At 61.7% G+C, this 15,894-nt stretch overlaps 1 protein-coding gene and 1 long non-coding RNA gene across 4 annotated transcripts; one reads left to right on the plus strand and one right to left on the minus strand.

The window, feature by feature from the left end:
• Nucleotides 1-1,620: 1,620 nt before the first annotated feature.
• On the plus strand, nt 1,621-13,439 carry MKNK2 (MAPK interacting serine/threonine kinase 2). Of its 3 annotated transcripts, none has more exons than XM_065918124.1 (14): nt 1,621-1,757; nt 1,906-2,041; nt 5,352-5,439; nt 5,539-5,640; nt 5,723-5,820; nt 7,649-7,728; nt 8,059-8,132; nt 8,382-8,486; nt 8,619-8,674; nt 8,759-8,854; nt 9,260-9,454; nt 10,146-10,310; nt 10,945-10,988; nt 11,285-13,439. In XM_065918124.1, exons 2-14 carry the CDS (start codon nt 1,991-1,993, stop codon nt 11,517-11,519), a joined length of 1,389 nt encoding a protein of 462 aa, XP_065774196.1. In that variant the 5' UTR covers nt 1,621-1,757; nt 1,906-1,990; the 3' UTR covers nt 11,520-13,439. The 3 variants fall into 3 exon arrangements, with proteins under 3 accessions (XP_065774196.1, XP_065774197.1, XP_065774195.1); XM_065918125.1 differs by having other exon boundaries at nt 5,539-5,628; nt 11,279-13,439; XM_065918123.1 differs by having other exon boundaries at nt 11,279-11,702.
• On the minus strand, nt 13,010-15,375 carry LOC136155908 (uncharacterized). Its single transcript, XR_010660889.1, has 3 exons — nt 15,284-15,375; nt 14,323-14,591; nt 13,010-13,793 (listed from the first exon to the last, which is right to left on the minus strand). It is a non-coding gene; the product is annotated as an uncharacterized lncRNA (long non-coding RNA).
• Between the last annotated feature and the right edge of the window lie 519 nt (nt 15,376-15,894).

Genomic DNA, 15,894 nt, shown 5'->3' on the forward strand with positions numbered 1-15,894 from the left:
TGGGTTGAGGAGAGGAGACCTGGGTGGAAGGACCTCAAAGGCGGGGGCTATCTTCCCATCTCTGTTTCCTGCTTCCCAACCCGTGGTGCTGGTCTCACCAAGGGACCACCTGTCCAGACTGTGTGAGAGTATGAGAGCTCCTCTGAGCAGTGTCCAGTGCTGGACCTGGCTTCTGGTTTAGGGGGGAAAATCTGCCCCCACCAGCCAGACTCCCAAATCAGGCTGCACAGGACTGGAGCTCCACTGGACCTAGGAAGATAGCCCTGAGGCAAGACTTTAGTTCATTTCTATTCCCTGAGGTCAGCGGCATGCGTGTTCTTTGTTGAGGCACGTGGAATTTTGTTCCCTGACAGGGATCAAACCTGGGCCCCTGCATTGGGAGTACAGTCTTAGCCACCAGACCAGCAGGGAAGTCTCCAGGTGTGATCAAATTAAAATAAGGTTATACCAGATTAGGGTGGCCTTAATACAATTACTGGTGTCCTTAGCAGAGAGAGGAAACACAGGGAGACAGAAAAGATGGTCACATGAAGACAGACAGAGATCGGGTGATGTGGCTACCAGTCAAAGAGTACTGGGGATTGCCAACAACTACCAGAAGCTAGAAGAAGTAGGAAGGATCCTACCCTGGGGCCTTCGGAGAGGGTGTGGCCTTTCTGATGACACCTGGAATTCAGACTTCTGGGCTCCAGAAGCAGCCTCTGGAAGCCCACATCTTATCCAACCTCTCTATGCTTGCACATAGACATGCACGCATGCACGTATGCTTCAGTGGACAGGCTGAGGCCTGGAGGAGAGGGAGGACAGTCTACTCTGCAGAACGTGAGACACCAAGTGTCCAGATACGGGCTCTGAGGATCATGCATGGCAGGGCTGCGGGGATGGAGAGCTGGCTCATTCTCTCAGAGCCTGGGTCAAGGGCTCCAGCCAAAATGGAGCTGTGTTTTGCCTCCTGTCCTGGTCACCCCTACCTCTTGGGTTTTTTCTCCATCAGTCAGGGGAAATGTTCCTTTCTGCAGGACTGAGGGACTGTTCTTCACAGATCTGTCGTTAACCGCTACTGCGTCCCCTTTCCCAGTCAACAATTGGATGAACTCTTGGGGAGCAACCTGGGGAAGCAGCTGGGCCTATAAGCCTATTGGGGTGCACCTGAACGACAGCTAGTGCGCCTGCACGACAGCTGGGGCCAGGATCCGGGAGCTGAAAAAGAGAACCACGGCAGATCCTAGAGCCGAGAGATCCAAGTGGGAGCTATAGCAGGTTCTAGAGCAGGCGTGTTGCCTATAGAAATCAGTGCATCCTAGGCCCTGACCGGTAGACTAGGGCTGTTGCCAGAGGGCAGAGCCGGGCTCCAGCTCAGAATCAGGGTCCCGCGGGTCTCCTCGAGCCTCCCGCAGACTTGTCCGAGCAAGCCAAGATCCTTCCCGAGTCTCGCGCCCCGAGACCCGCGCCACGCACGGCGCAGGCGCGCAGACACGCCCCGTAGCCGGAGGGGCCTTCCAGCCCCGCCCCTGCCGTGTGCGCATGGGCGGAGCCCAGAGGGGTGGGGTCTGCGTCGGGGCGGGGCCGAGCCTGGCCTATAAAGGCGGCGGCGACGCGACGCGCCCGGCTCCTCTCGGCGGTGGCGGCCCAGGCCGAGGAGTCCGCGGTGGTGGCAGCGGCGGTGGCGGCGCTGTTCCCCGCGCGGTCCGCGCAGCGGGGTCCGGGCTGCGCGTCTCGGGCGGCGGCACTGCGGCCCCGGCCCGAGCCCGACCCCGGTGAGTGTGGCCCTGCGACTCCGGCCCGGCCCGGCCCCGGCCCGGGCGCGGGGATCGGGCCCCACGGAGCCTGGCCGCCCTGGCCCGGGCTCCCGGCGCAGCCGGCCGCGGCCACTCAACGCCCTCCTTTGTCTGCTCCCGCCTTCAGGGTCCCCTCCCCTGCCGCCCCCCTCCCACGGGCCGCCCCCCCGGGCCCCACGTCCCCTTCCCCGCTGGCGGGGCCCGGACAGAAGATGGTGCAGAAGAAAACAGCCGAACTTCAGGGCTTCCACCGTTCCTTCAAGGTGAGGGTCAGGTCGGTTTGGGGGCGCCCAGGGCTGGACCACCGGAAAGGCCGATGGTGGGACTCGGAGCCCGCCCCCAGGTCCCGCGGCTCATGCCAACCTCACCCTTTGCCTGGGGCTGCCCCAGCCTGGTATGCATTGGAGGGGAGGTGATCTTGGGCCACAGTAGTGTCTCAAGCACCCTGGGACCTGTGAGGTCTTTCTTCCAGGAGCTCCCCAGTCTGTGGGGCCCCTACCCATGTGGACCGCTGAAGACCCCAGCCAGGCATGTGCTGGTATGGGGAGGGGTTCAGTAGGCCACAGTCAGTTCCTAGTGCCCTGGGGCCTCTGGGGTCTTTACTCCAAGAACCCCAGGCAGAACTGGGGGGCCCCTGCCCATGAGGACCCCTGGCTGTGTGTCCCCTGCAGACCCCAGCTGAGTGTGCACTGCTGGGGCAGTCAGCAGCCACAGTCCTGTCCCCAGCGTCATGGGAGGGTCTGGGAGGGTCTGTTAGGTCCTTCCTCCAGGAGCCCCAGACAGGGCTGCAGTCCCCAGGATACCCTCCTGGGTGGTCTACAGAATGGGGCAGTGGATTGAATGCCTTCCCAGCTCTGCACCTCCCAGACACCCCAGGCCCAAGTGCTATTTCCTGTCGGAGCAGGAAGTTTCTGCGGTGCCCCATGGCTGTGGCAGCTGAGTTCTGGTCTCAGATGAGCGAGTCTGGGGGGGGGGGGGGCGGCGGGCAGGTGTTAGGCAGGGGCCCCAGAGGGCCTGGCCCTGGGGAGGCAGTGATGTCAATGGCCACCCCACCCCACTGACCGGGTTATGTAATGGCTTCCCTGGGCCTCCTTGGGCAAGGACCTGTTGCCCTGTAGAGAAGGCAGGACCTGGGTGTGTGTGTGTCTGTGTCTGTGTATGTGTATGCTTGAGCTCCAGTGCCTACAGGTGAACTGCAACCAGGGTAGGAGGAGCAAGCTGAGACTAGGTTAAAATTCCCAGCCCATCCAGGCAGCGTCCCAGGCCAGCGCCCCACCCCTGCCCACATGCCTGTCATCCTGGCTTCCCCCTGCCTCCCAGAGCAGCTCCAGCCTTGGCATGTCCAAGTGTTTGGGACTGGACGGGAGTAGGGTGGACGAGAGACGTCCCTGGTAGTGGTCTGTCCCCTCTGGGGGCTGGGCGGGAGCCAAGATGGGGTCAGCGTGTGGGGCCAGCACGGTGGCCAAAGCACACTTGAACTTTCTGGATGGTTCCAGCCACCTCCTGCCAAGGCCTGCTGACTGGAGGCCTGCAGCCAGCCCTGGGCCTGGTCTGGCCATACTGCCTGGTAGCACGGACTGGCCTCTGCAGGCCACACTACAGCCCTGCACTGAGGTGGGACTGTGGGAGCCCTGAGGGAGTTGGAGGGACCCTGGGCAGGGAGTCCTGGCTTTGAGGTGGCCCTCTTGGTGGCCAGGGCTGGCCACTCTCAGCGTCTCCTCCAGCTGCTCCCCTGGTCTGCCAGCTGTCTCTGATGTGTTTTCCCCATTTTAAGATGGGAAAGTGGAGGCTTGGAAGGCGTGGGCCTCCCCCCCAACTCCACCCCGCCAGCCCTCTGCACATGGTGACAAGGACACAGGAGCAGGCCTGCTGTCCCTTCATCTTGGTGGTTTGGCCATCTCTTCTCTCCAGGGTCTAGCTCTTTGCATTGGAGGCTAGGATGGGGCAGGGGGTTGGTCAGGACCCAGAGGTTCTCTCAGGTCCTTGCACCTTTCCGTAGTCCTACGATTCCCTACAGGTGCTCAGATCAGTAGGCTGGGGTGGGGTAGCTGGTGGGGATCCGCTGGCCCCGAGCTTCACATCCACTCTCGCTCCTGATCACCCCCACGGTGCCACCCCTCCTCCCCTCCCCGGTGGAGGTGGTCACCCGGTGCCAACTTATCGGAGCAGTGATTGCCAGTGCTGGCACAGCTGTGTCCCTGACCCTACGGGTGCCAGAGCCCTGGGCGGGCAGGGCAGGGGCTGGTGGCTGAGCCCGCGCACACTGGCTGCAGTGCTCCCTCCCTCCCTCGCCCCCGCCCGCTAGGCCTCCTAGCAACTATCTGCAGGCGGGTGGGGAGTCCGGGCGGGCCCACGCCTGTTTTTCAGCCGCTCCCTCTGACCTCTGCCTGCCCCTCTGCTGCTGGACTGGCTTCCCGGCCTCCTGTCTGAAGGAACCTGGCCTGGCCTCTTCTGCCGGTGGACCCCTGGGTGTTCCTGGAGGGTCTCTTGGCATTTCTTCTCTGTCAGATGGCCCTCCTGCCAAAGCCCTGGGTCCAGTTGGTCCAAGGTCCAGAGAGGGGCAGCAACTTGACCCAAGTCATCCAGCTTCAGGGCTGGCACCATGGCTGTGTGTGCAGACCCCCCATACCCACCTGAAGCCCTGGTCACCTGGTCCGCCCTGACTCGTGGAGCTCAATGAGAGCAAGCTCATAGAGGAGCTGGTGGGCCTCAGCGTCCCAACCCTCATGCCTTGGCATGGCTGCCAGTCATCATGCTCAACCTGCTCTGCGGGAACATATTTATCCCAGTTGTCTTTTGTTGGGAGGAACCCCAGCCGCCTTTGTTCCCGGGTTAGGGTCCCTTGCAGAGGACCTGGAGGCTGTCGGGGGTGACCTTGAGCTGGCCCCTGCTTGCTACATGGGCTGTTTCCTTAGCTGGACACCGGGGCCTGTGAGGGGTTCCCTTCTGGCAGGGAGCAGCAGTGCTCATGTGGGAGACCATAGGCACTTCTTCCTTGTGCCCTGCATGGGTCGTGGTGAGGATCTGAAAGCAGATGAGGACGGGGGTCAGAGCAGGAGAGGAGGCGCAGAGCTGGGGGATGGGGGTACATCACAGGCAATTTGGTGGCAAGAAGGTGCAGCAGGGATGAGAGGACAGTGTGAGGCAAAGGAGACTGTGCTGCCCCATTTCACAGAGGGGAAAACTGAGGCCAGGAGGCCATGGGAAAGCAGGCAGGGCCACCTGACTGGGAGCCCCACCCGGGGAAGTCAGTGACTCAGTCCTTCCCAGTGGCTGCCCCACGCCTTTGATCCCTGTGCCAGGTAGTGGTGCTGGCCCCATCCTGCAGGTGAACAGACCAAGGCTCATGACACAGCCTGGGCCCCATGGTAACTCAGGCCTGGCCTGGGAAGCAACACTCCCTCCCTACCTGCATCTGGCCTTTTCCCGTACCACATCCCCTCTGTATAGCCCTGATGGCTGCAGGTTGGGGGTGAAGGGTCAATTTTCTGGTGGCCCAGTAAAGCCAGGCTTTGTTCCCCTCCGTGTGTGGACAGGGAGTGGGCCTGAGCTCTGTCCTTTCCTCTCCTGCAGGGGCAGAATCCTTTCGAGCTGGCCTTCACCCTAGACCAGGCCCACCACGGGGAGCCTGACTTCAGCCCAGAGTGCCCGACCCGCCCTGGTGAGGGGCTGAGGGGAGGGCACGTCTCTGGTGGTAGAGCAGGGGGGCTGGGCTGCCTCCCGAACTGGGTGGGCCTCACCTCTGGCCCTCCCGGCACAGATATGCCCACGAGCCAGCCCATCGACATCCCTGATGCCAAGAAGAGAGGCAAAAAGAAGAAGAGATGCCGGGCCACTGACAGCTTTTCAGGCAAGTTTGAAGGTGAGTGGAGCGGACTGGGGTGGGGGCTTTGGGAAGATGGGCTGGCCCAGGGAGGCTCTCACTCCCACCGCCGGGTCCACAGATGTCTACCAGCTGCAGGAGGACGTGCTTGGGGAGGGTGCCCATGCCCGTGTGCAGACCTGCATCAACCTCATCACCAACCAGGAGTATGCTGTCAAGGTGAGCCAGCCCACGGCACCAGAGCGCGCCCCTTGCCTCTCCCCAGCAGCGCTGGGGTCTGGCACCACCAGAGGTGGCAGAGGGAAGGGAGCTGGCATCTGAGCTGCCGAACTGGCAGCCAGGGAAAACCAGTGTCTAAAAATGGCCCCAAGGCTGGTGACTCAGGCCACCCCTGGGAATCTAGGTCAGCCCAGGCTGAGCCCCCAAGTCCAGGTGAGAAGTGACCAGGGGTGGCATGCTGGCACAGGTGGCCAAGGACCTGCTGCCAGGGGGTCGCTGAGAGCTGAGGGTTCAGTCAGAGCCAGTGCTCACCTGCTGGGTCATTTGGGCCAGGCTCCTATCCCAGGGCTAAGGAATGCTTCTGGGCATTGATACAGAGATCAAAACCCTGAGTCTGAGTCTCTGAGTCTGGGGAGCTGGGCACCTGGGGAGACCAGGGCAGGCCTGTGAGAGCCTCCTGCCTGTCCTGTGCTGCCCTGACCCAGGGTGTGGCCACGCAGCCTGTATGCCTGGCCAGGCATCAGACCCCACCTTCTGAGAAGCCTTCCAGGCTTCCCTCGTGACCCTCTGCATCTGGGCTGGGTGAGGTCATGAGAGGCTGGCTGCCCAGGAAGTAGGGCCAGGTACTCCAAGGCAAGCGGAACTGGCTGGAAGCCTCAGGCCTTGGTGGAAGCCTGGTGACCTGGGTGGCTGTGGTCCCCGCCCCTTGGGAGTGCCCGGGTGAGGTGGATGATGGTGCCACAGGACTGGACACCTAGCATCAAGCACTTTCATAGTTGGGGGGTTCCTGAACCCTCCCTTCTACGGGCTCTGCTGGGAAGGCTGGCTCCTGTCACTCTGACGGACAGGGAGACCAAGGCAGGGAGCCGTCAGGCTGGGTGTCTGGGTGGGAACCCCAGAAGGCCATACCCCTCATGAGAGGGACTGCTGTCTCCTCCATAGAGTGGGGGCCGTAGCCACATTCCCAGGAGATGGGATGAGGTTCAGTTAACTCCAGAAGGGCATGACTGGTGGCACTGTGTCAAGGAGCCCTGGAATCTGTGGGGCAGGGGTATCTGTCACTCGACAGGTGGGACAGCACTTCGGGTGGCGGCCCAGGCCCAGTGGCCAGTGGACATGGTGCCAGCTTGCTACTGGAGCCCGGCCAGCAGAACACACCATAGGCGTTCCCCTAGGCTGCTGGTGGGCTGGAGCCCCGAGCATGCTGGTGACCAAGCCTGCCCACCCACCCAGTGAGAGGGAGCCCCAGGTCCAGCCTAGGAAGAGGGTCCCAGCAGGTGCTGGGGGTGTTCCCCCAGATTAGCATGGGACTGGGAGACAAGATGTGGTGATGTGGTGCCCGGGCAAGGAGGAGAGCTTGGCAGGAGCCAGGTGCCCCAGGCATCTCTACTTCTCTGGGTGGGGTGTGAGTCAGCACAGTGGCCCCCAGTCTCCTGCGGTGGGTGGGGGTGCCTCGTCTAAAGAACCTGCTGTCCTGAAGGTGTAAGTTGCAGGGGCTCCAGGTCCAAATCGACCTGCTCCAGTAGGAGAGCTCCAGCTCCTCTCTGCCTCCCCTGCCATGTTTACCCCTCCTGGGAGGCCTCTGGGGACACGCTGCCCCCAGTTTGTGCTGACACCACAGTTTGACTTCGGGTAAATTCTGGGCCCCCATGGGAGAGCTCTGCTTTCCAGAGCCTAAAAGTCTAAGCTCTGATGAGTTTCAGGCGTGACCCAGGGGAAGTTTCTGGCGGGCTGTGGAGGATCCAGCTGCTCCAGTTGTGTTTCTGTATGTGTATCTGTCCTCACCACTCCTATCCCCCCCCCCCCCCCCCCGCCCCGGCCGTTTCAGATCATTGAGAAGCAGCCGGGCCACATTCGGAGCAGGGTTTTCAGGGAAGTGGAGATGCTGTATCAGTGCCAGGGACACAGGTAACGTGACCTAGCCTCATCACAGCACTGGGCCCCTAGCCACCTTTCAGCGGATGAATGGGCCCAAGAGCCTTCTCATCACCCACAGTGGCCACTTAGTGAGCACCCTCTGTGTGCCAGGCCCTGTGTCGTGGGTGGACCCAGTGGTGGGCAAGCCAGACAGTCCAAGGTGGGCAAGGTGGAAGCAGGCCCATGGCCCTGGGCCCATGCCTCCTGCCTGCAGGTGGAGGTGGAGGAGGTGCACCCCTCCTGGGCACAGCTGTGGCTGTGGCTGCCTGCAGGCCTGAGGAAGCCTCAATCTTTCCCCTGCCCCTCTGCCCCGCACTCCAGGAACGTCCTCGAGCTGATTGAGTTCTTCGAGGAGGAGGACCGTTTCTACCTGGTGTTTGAGAAGATGCGGGGTGGTACGTGGGGCCTGGCGCAATTTTTCTCTGGATCCCAATGGGCCTGGCGACGCAGGGCCACCAGGAAGAAACTTCCAGGGGGCCTGCCCATCAGAGGGACCTTGGGGGTTCAGGGTGGCGGCCCCAGCTCAGGTTGAAGGACTTTGAGTTCAAAGAGACCAGAGTGGGAACTTCCCTGCCAGGGTGGGGTGGGTGCTGGGCGTTGGGCAGTGGAGGTGACACCTATGTATTCTCCATGGTCTGGCCCAGGCTCCATTCTCAGCCACATACACAAGCGGCGGCACTTTAACGAGCTGGAGGCCAGCGTGGTGGTGCAGGACGTAGCCAGTGCCCTGGACTTCCTGCACAACAAAGGTGGGTGGCCGCGCCACCTGCCCCAGGGGTCCTAGGTGTCCACCCTTGCACCCAGTCCACCTGCCCAGAACTCCTGAAAAACGTGCCCACCCACGCCTGACCAGCCCTGATGGTTCTTGGTTCTCCCGGCAGGCATCGCCCACAGGGACCTAAAGCCGGAAAACATCCTCTGTGAGCACCCCAACCAGGTGAGGGGCGCGGAAGGGGGCGGCCTTCCTTTCGGACCAGGCCCCCAGGACCCAGCCCTCACAGCCTGTTCCAACCCCGTCCAGGTGTCCCCCGTGAAGATCTGCGACTTTGACCTGGGCAGTGGCATCAAACTCAACGGGGACTGCTCCCCCATCTCCACCCCAGAACTGCTCACCCCGGTGAGGGCCTGCGAGGAGGGGCAGTGCTGGCAGGGGCGGAGGGGGCGGGAATGGTCCCGAATCCGGTCCTAGACCGCAGTTACATAACCTCAAGGTGCGGATCCTGCTTGACTGCTGAGGCCTCAAAGTTTGAGCTTCCGCTTAGCAACAGCCGCTGATTGGCTGGGCAGGGCTGCAGTCGCGGGCTCCGTGGGCCTGGGCGTGTTCCCGGCACCTGTTGATTGGGTGGGGGTGAGGGGTGGGGGTGGGGCCGGCTCCCTCGGTGGCTTCTGATTGGTCGGCAGAGCGAAGGCGGGGCTGTTTTCTTTATTAGCCTCTGATTGGTCGGGCACGGGCTTCAGGAAGTCCAGATCGGTGAGCCCCCTCCCGCCTCCGCTGGCCCTAACGCCCTGCCCCCGCCTGCAGTGCGGCTCCGCGGAGTACATGGCCCCGGAGGTAGTGGAGGCCTTCAGCGAGGAGGCCAGTATCTACGACAAGCGCTGCGACCTCTGGAGCCTGGGCGTCATCCTCTACATCCTGCTCAGCGGCTACCCGCCCTTCGTAGGCCACTGCGGCAGCGACTGCGGCTGGGACCGTGGGGAGGCCTGCCCCGCCTGCCAGGTGCGAGGGGCCGCCTGCTGTGCACCCCTCCCCCAGCACCCCGCCAGGCCTGCTTCGGTTTGCGCGCACACACACTCATACACACAAGCTGTGCACCTTCACTGCGGCCTGCCTGGTGCACCCCAAGGCCTGGTCTATGTACACACTTACCCCCCACCCTGGGGACCGGCTCGTGCCTCCCCCAGGGCTGCCCTGTGTGCACACAAACGCACATCCAACCGCAGGTTCTGTAGCGTGTACCCCTGAGCACCCCTTAGGGCTTTGCCTCCAACCGCTGGCCACATTAGCAGGCCACTGCCAGCCTGACCTTGCTGCCTTTCCAGAGGCTCTTTGGGAGCCTGAGGATAGGAATTTGAGGTAAGGCAAGGCCTATGGTTTGGTGTGGTCAGGTTCTAGCCTTCTACAGACCACCTGAGGCTCAGGCGTCATGGCCTGATTTCGCCTTGATTCAGCTCACTCCAGCAGAGCCCAAGTGCCTCCCGGAAGCCACTCTCTGGCCCAGCCTCCCAGTGCCCCAGCTTTGCTAGCTGAGCTCAGAACACTTTCCCTAACCCTAAGCCCAGGCCAGGCCACACAGGATGTGGTGGAGGAGGAGTGCTACTCCAGGTCTGGGCTTGCCCATCCAGGCATTGGGGACATGGCCTCAGTCCTTGCTGGCTGCACCTGACCCCTCTCCCCGTGTACCCTCCAGAACATGCTGTTTGAGAGCATCCAGGAGGGCAAGTACGAGTTTCCAGAGAAGGACTGGGCCCACATCTCCTTTGCTGCCAAAGACCTCATCTCCAAGCTCCTCGTCCGTGATGCCAAGCAGAGGCTGAGCGCTGCCCAAGTCCTGCAGCACCCCTGGGTGCAGGGGGTGAGTGGGGTACCCAGGCGGCATGGGAGTCCTCAGACCTCCATCCAGCCTCTGCCGATGGGCTGCGGTTACTCAGAGCAAGAGTTGAAGAGCCCCAGAGTGAGCTAGGGCGCAGTAGGGAACCCCCCACTGCCTGCTGGCCAAGTTCAAGCTGCACTGCAGGTGCTCCTCCTTGCCAAGCCCTGTGTCCAGGAGGTGCTGGGGCCACCTCTTTCTCGAACAGCGTCAAGCTGAGGTCAGCCAGGTGGCAGTTGGGCAGCAAGCCAAGGTAGACTCATGGCCTGCCAACGGAAGTTTCAGGCTCTCTACCCACCAGTCTGGGAAAAGCGCGATGTCTTTGTCTTCTGCCCAGTGGTCAACCCAGGGGATAGGTGCTTAGGTTAAAGATCGGCACCATAGGGAGCAAAGAGTCAAGGTGGAAGGGGCTCCCACCCTCTTCCAGGAGCTGGGAACCATCTGGAAGGGGCAGCTGTGGTGAGAGGCAGACCCCGCCCCCAGCCTGGCGGGCTACCGGTGGTGAAACTGCGTTCACCACCCCTGTGCTCTGGTGTTCTCGGAGTCATCCGGGCGGCCCGCAGGGGGGGGGGGTGGGTGGGCTCTGCTCTCCAACCTCGCCTCTCCTGTCTCCTTGCAGTGCGCCCCGGAAAACACCCTGCCCACGCCCATGGTCCTGCAGAGGTGAGGCCCCAAGTCCAGGAGGGGCGCTAAATGTTAAGATGTAAAAAACCCTTTCAGTCCTGGGGCAGGGACTTGGGTGGCCTTATATCAGGTGCAGAGTTTTTGTGCCTACAGGGGGGCTCCAACCCACTGCCGCCCCAGCCCCACACCCACCCGTCGGAGACTGGGACCTCTTAGGGCCTGCGGCCTCTGCTCTGGGGTACTGCACTGGCCCAGGGGTTGGGGGGTGGGGGGTGTGGAGGCGAGGCTAATTCTCCCTCTGGTGACCTTCACCCCCGCCCGGTCCCCAGGAACAGCTGTGCCAAAGACCTCACTTCGTTCGCGGCCGAGGCCATTGCCATGAACCGGCAGCTGGCCCAGCGGGAGGAAGACGCGGCGGAGGAGGCGGCGGAGCAGGGCCAGCCCGTGGTCATCCGAGCTACCTCACGCTGCTTGCAGCTGTCCCCGCCCTCCCAGTCCAAGCTGGCCCAGCGGCGGCAGCGCGCCAGCCTGTCCTCGGCCCCCGTGGTCCTGGTGGGAGACCACGCGTGACGCCTTCCTGCCCTCTGTACATAGGCCTTCCCCATCCGTCAGATCTAAAAAGATTTTTTAAGCTATTGCCCGCCCGCCCTGACCAGCGGGCTCCCCTACCCCCTCCCCTCCCTCCCCCTCCCGGCTGGATTCCGAGGCGCTCTGCTCAGCTCGGGGGTCTTTTTATATAAGGTTTTTGCTGTTGGTTGTTTTTTTCTTCTTTTTTTCTGTTTCTCTCCCCCCACCCCCCCTTCCAAAGGTGTTAAAAGCAAAGCAGGCTGGGGGGAGGAGAGCTGAGGGCACGCGGCCGGGTGGGCCCTCCCGCCGCCCCGCCCGGGACGCCTGGCCACTGTGAAGGCCCCTCCCTCCGCCCGCGGGACTCAGGAGAGGAGGGCGTGGCGTCTCCCGGGCCGGGCCGGGCGGGGCCCCGCCGCCCTCTCCGGCCCTCGCGGTGTTTTCAGGGACCTGTCCACCCCCACTTCCCCTGAATGAGACGGTAGCTCCTTCCCTCCCCACAGACACCCTGGTGGGCGGCGGGGTCGGGGGCTTCTCAGGTCTCCGCAGTCGCGGGAGCGGAGCCTGGGGCGGGGAGGGCGGAGTGACACCGCCCGCTGGACACCCCCACCCCCTCCCGCCGACTGACAATCGGGGCTCCCTCGAACCTTGACCTTAAGCTGCAGCTGATGGGCCCTCCTCTGGCCCCTCCATTGGGGACTGCCCACCCGGGAGGGGGGCGCCAGGGCAAGCGGGAGGGGCTGGACAGGCGCCCGTCAGCCGACGTGGGGGTCCCGCGGACCCCAGACCCGGGCACCCGAGTGCCCCTTCTCAGGGCTCAGTCTGACCACGGCCACGTCCTGCCCGGCCGCCCCTCGGGTCCGGCGTGGATGCCCCGTCAGCCCCCCTCCCCTGCCCCGGGCGGCGTCTCTGCCCCGCCCTTCTTCAGGAAAAGGCCGCAGCTGCTGCCCCGTCCGCCCGCGCCCGAGTCAGACGTTGTCGCGTGACCCGCCGGTCTGGGGAGTCTGGGCCCTCCCCGATCTGACGCCTGGGCCCTCGGGTAGGAGACACTATGCAATACACAGGCTTCCTTTTCTACGTGCACACGGGCTTCTGCCGGGGCGAGGGGGTGGGGGGGCGCCGGCAGGCGGTCCCCGGGGTCCCGGCCGGCCTCTGCGGGTACCCCGATCCGGCTTCTAGTCGTTCGTTCTGTTTCGTTAGTTTTCTAAAACAAAAGTTGACTTCCCTTCCCTGTTCTTGAAGAATACTTGAATGTGGGGGGAGGGGTTCAAGGCGGGGGTGGGGGGCTCGAGCGCCGTTTCTGCGGTCCCCCCACGCCTGGAGGTTGTCGCAGTCCTAGGTGGCTGGTGGGGGCCGCCGCCCCTCCCCGCCCCCACCCGCCGGATCTGTGGACTGGCCTTTCCAAAGACTCCGGGGGTGGGGAGGCCAACCCCCACCATCATTTCTCTCCCATTTGTGATTCCATGTTTTGCAACCGAGAATTCTGCCTTTTTGTAAAAAAAAAAACAAAAAAAAACAAACGGACTCTCGCCCGCTGCGAGGCGCCATGGCCATTTTACTCGGGAAAGCTGAGCTGTGAGCCGCTTTTTTTTTTTTTTTTTTTTTAAATCCAAAGGTGGGACATCACTTCCTCCCCGCTGTCTTGAACAGTGAGGCCCGGAGGACTGCTCAGAACCGTTACTGTGAATGAGCCTGGCTCTCAGGCTGCTCCGGCGCAGGGGGAAGGGGGTACAGCAGTGTTTCAATGTTAAGATGTGTAAAAAAAAAAAAAAAAATTTTTTTTTTAAGTGGGGGAAAAACATCCAAGCACTTTAACTCCACTCTACCAGGTGAGCTGATACAGCTCAGAAGTTTTCCTTTACACCAACTGTCAATGCCGGAATTTTGTATTCTGTTTTGTAAGGATTTAATAAAAGTCAAAAAACCCGTTTGCATCCTCACATCGTGGCTTTCCGTTGTTCTGCAACAAACTGCCCCAAACCTAGTGTCCCAAAGCCATTCTGTTATTCCTGGCGGTGCTGTGAGTCAGGGATGCAGACGGGGCTTGGGAGACTCAGTTGTCCTTGCGCTAGGACACCCGGGTCCTCCACTGGGAAGGCTCATCATCCACAGGTGTGGGCTGGGCTCAGGCTGAGGCTAGAACCTGGGCCAGGTGCCCACAGCGGGTCTCCTGTGCGACTTGGGCTTCCTCCTGTGGCTGGCGGATCTGAGCAGCTTGGCTTCAGAAGACGTATTGCATGGCCTCCCCAAGTCCAAGGTCAGGTGGAGTTCGGCAAGCAGCTGTCCCGGGTCCAAAGGGAGGGAGGAAAATAGCTTTGAGATGGGGCAGGGCACCTCTGGACAATGCAACCTAATTCAACAAAACCCAGTAATTCAGACCTCCCCCTCATGGCTGGCCCTCCTCCCTCTCTAGACTCCTTTCTCTCAACCATGATTATATTCTTGCCATATGCAGGTCTTTGCTGGACAGCCCAGGGCTGACTTCAGATCCTGGGAGGAAGAGGGGGAAGCAGTGTGTCAGGGAGGGCTTCCTGGAGGCAGAAGACAAAGTGTAGGGGGTGGTGAAGTCCAGTGGTTAAGGACAACAGACAGGCTAGAAACCCAGTCCCTTTCAGACTGCTGTTCTTACCAGTTTCCTTATCTGAGAGCAGGGGTCTTGAGAAAAAGCCAGGTGAAACCAGCAGGTAGCATAGCAAGAAGGCAAGAAGAAAGCAGATGAGGGACTTCCCAGAGGTCCAGTGGTTAAGACGACGCGCTGCCAGTGCAGGGGACAAAGGTTTGACCCCTGGTTGGGGAACTAACATCATACCGTGTGGTGCCACCAAAGGGGTGGAGGGGGGACATCCTCTGCAAGGCCTGGAACGGGCTGGTCTGGGATCAGCCCCTGGAGCCTTCTGTGTCTGGCTTCTGTCTCCAGACATCGCGTCCTCAGGAGTCATATGTGTTGCAGTGTGTGTTGGTGCCTCACCCCTCTTCACACCCGAGTAATAGCCCCACTGTCTGGACCGCACTGTGTTTATCTGCTACCCACCGATGGACACTGAGGTGTCCTGCTTGCTGGAATAGCCAGTTGTGCTGCTGTGAACATGTAGCATACATTTGTCTGGATGTTGTTTCATTGCCCCTGGGTGGACACCCACAGAAGGAATTGAGCAGGGCACAGACCCCATTGGATGTCATTTCAGAAGGACTGATTTTGTCGCCATGTGGAGTGTGGGCTAGGGGCCAAAGGAACCCATGGGGCACCACTGTCTCCCTTGTAGCCAGCCCAGTGAGGGCTGACAGGCCTACAAGGGTGGAGCCCACAGAGCAGATGGGTGCTTTGTAGGGAGTGGTATCTAGCAGCACCTAGGGACAGCCTACAGTGTTGTGAAGTGGGGCTCAAAGGGGGTTCTCCCTGCTGCTCGAAAGGCTTCCTGGAAAGGCATAGGCACTGGGATTCCCTCTCCTGCCTAGGACCCCAGGTTTGGCAAGTGGCACCTCCTCCCTGACCTGGCCGTACGTGAGGCATCTTCAGGGATGCCTTGGAGCCTTGGCCTGCTCCTGCATTTGCTCAGCCACTCTCTGGAGCCCTCCTCTCAAACCCCACAGCTACCCTGCCCCAGCCAGGACCATGGCCCCCTGCCTAGTTCTCCCAAAGCCTGACCTCAATGCTGTCCCTTGCCGGGCCTGGCATATGTGAGGGAAATGGGGTGGGTGCCACATGCTAAACCACCACCCTCCCAGGTGGCATGGGGCCCTGCCCAGCCCTGCCAGGCCGCGCCACTGACCTCTGCCTGCCCCCTGCCGCCTGCCAAGACCGGGCCACCAGGCACAGCATGTCCTCTGAGCTGCAGCCCTAAGTTTGATGTTTGCGGTTTCCTCTTGGCCGGCCCCACCCCTCCCAGGCCGGCCCCGCCCCTTTCACGGCCTGCCCCGGCCCTTCCACGTCCTCTGGAGGAGTGGCAGGAAAATCCTGGAGACCCAGGAGCTGAAGGCTTTCCCAGGCTGGCGGCGGGGCCTCCTGTCCACGCCGCAGGAAACGCGACTCAAGGCAGGCAGCTGGTCCAGGGCGTCTGCAAACTGGGTCTGTTACTCCAAGATTATGAGGAATCATGCGTGATTCTGGAGCTGCCCTCCCCCACCTTTCAGACAGCCACACACACTGATGTACAGTGTCAAGGGTAGGGGAAACAGGGCGAGTATTATCTTCCCAGCTTGTAAAGCACACACGCTCCCCTGCGTTGGAAGCCTGGCGTCTTAGCTGCTAGACTGCCGGGAAGTCCCTTAAAACTGTTTTTTTTTTTTTTTAATCTTTATTTATTTATTTGAAAAGACCCTGATGTTGGGGAAGATTGAAGGCAGGAGGAGAAGGGGACGACAGAGGATGAGATGGTTAGAT

This window comes from Muntiacus reevesi, chromosome 1 (assembly GCF_963930625.1).
Source record: "Muntiacus reevesi chromosome 1, mMunRee1.1, whole genome shotgun sequence".
NCBI lineage: Eukaryota > Metazoa > Chordata > Mammalia > Artiodactyla > Cervidae > Muntiacus > Muntiacus reevesi.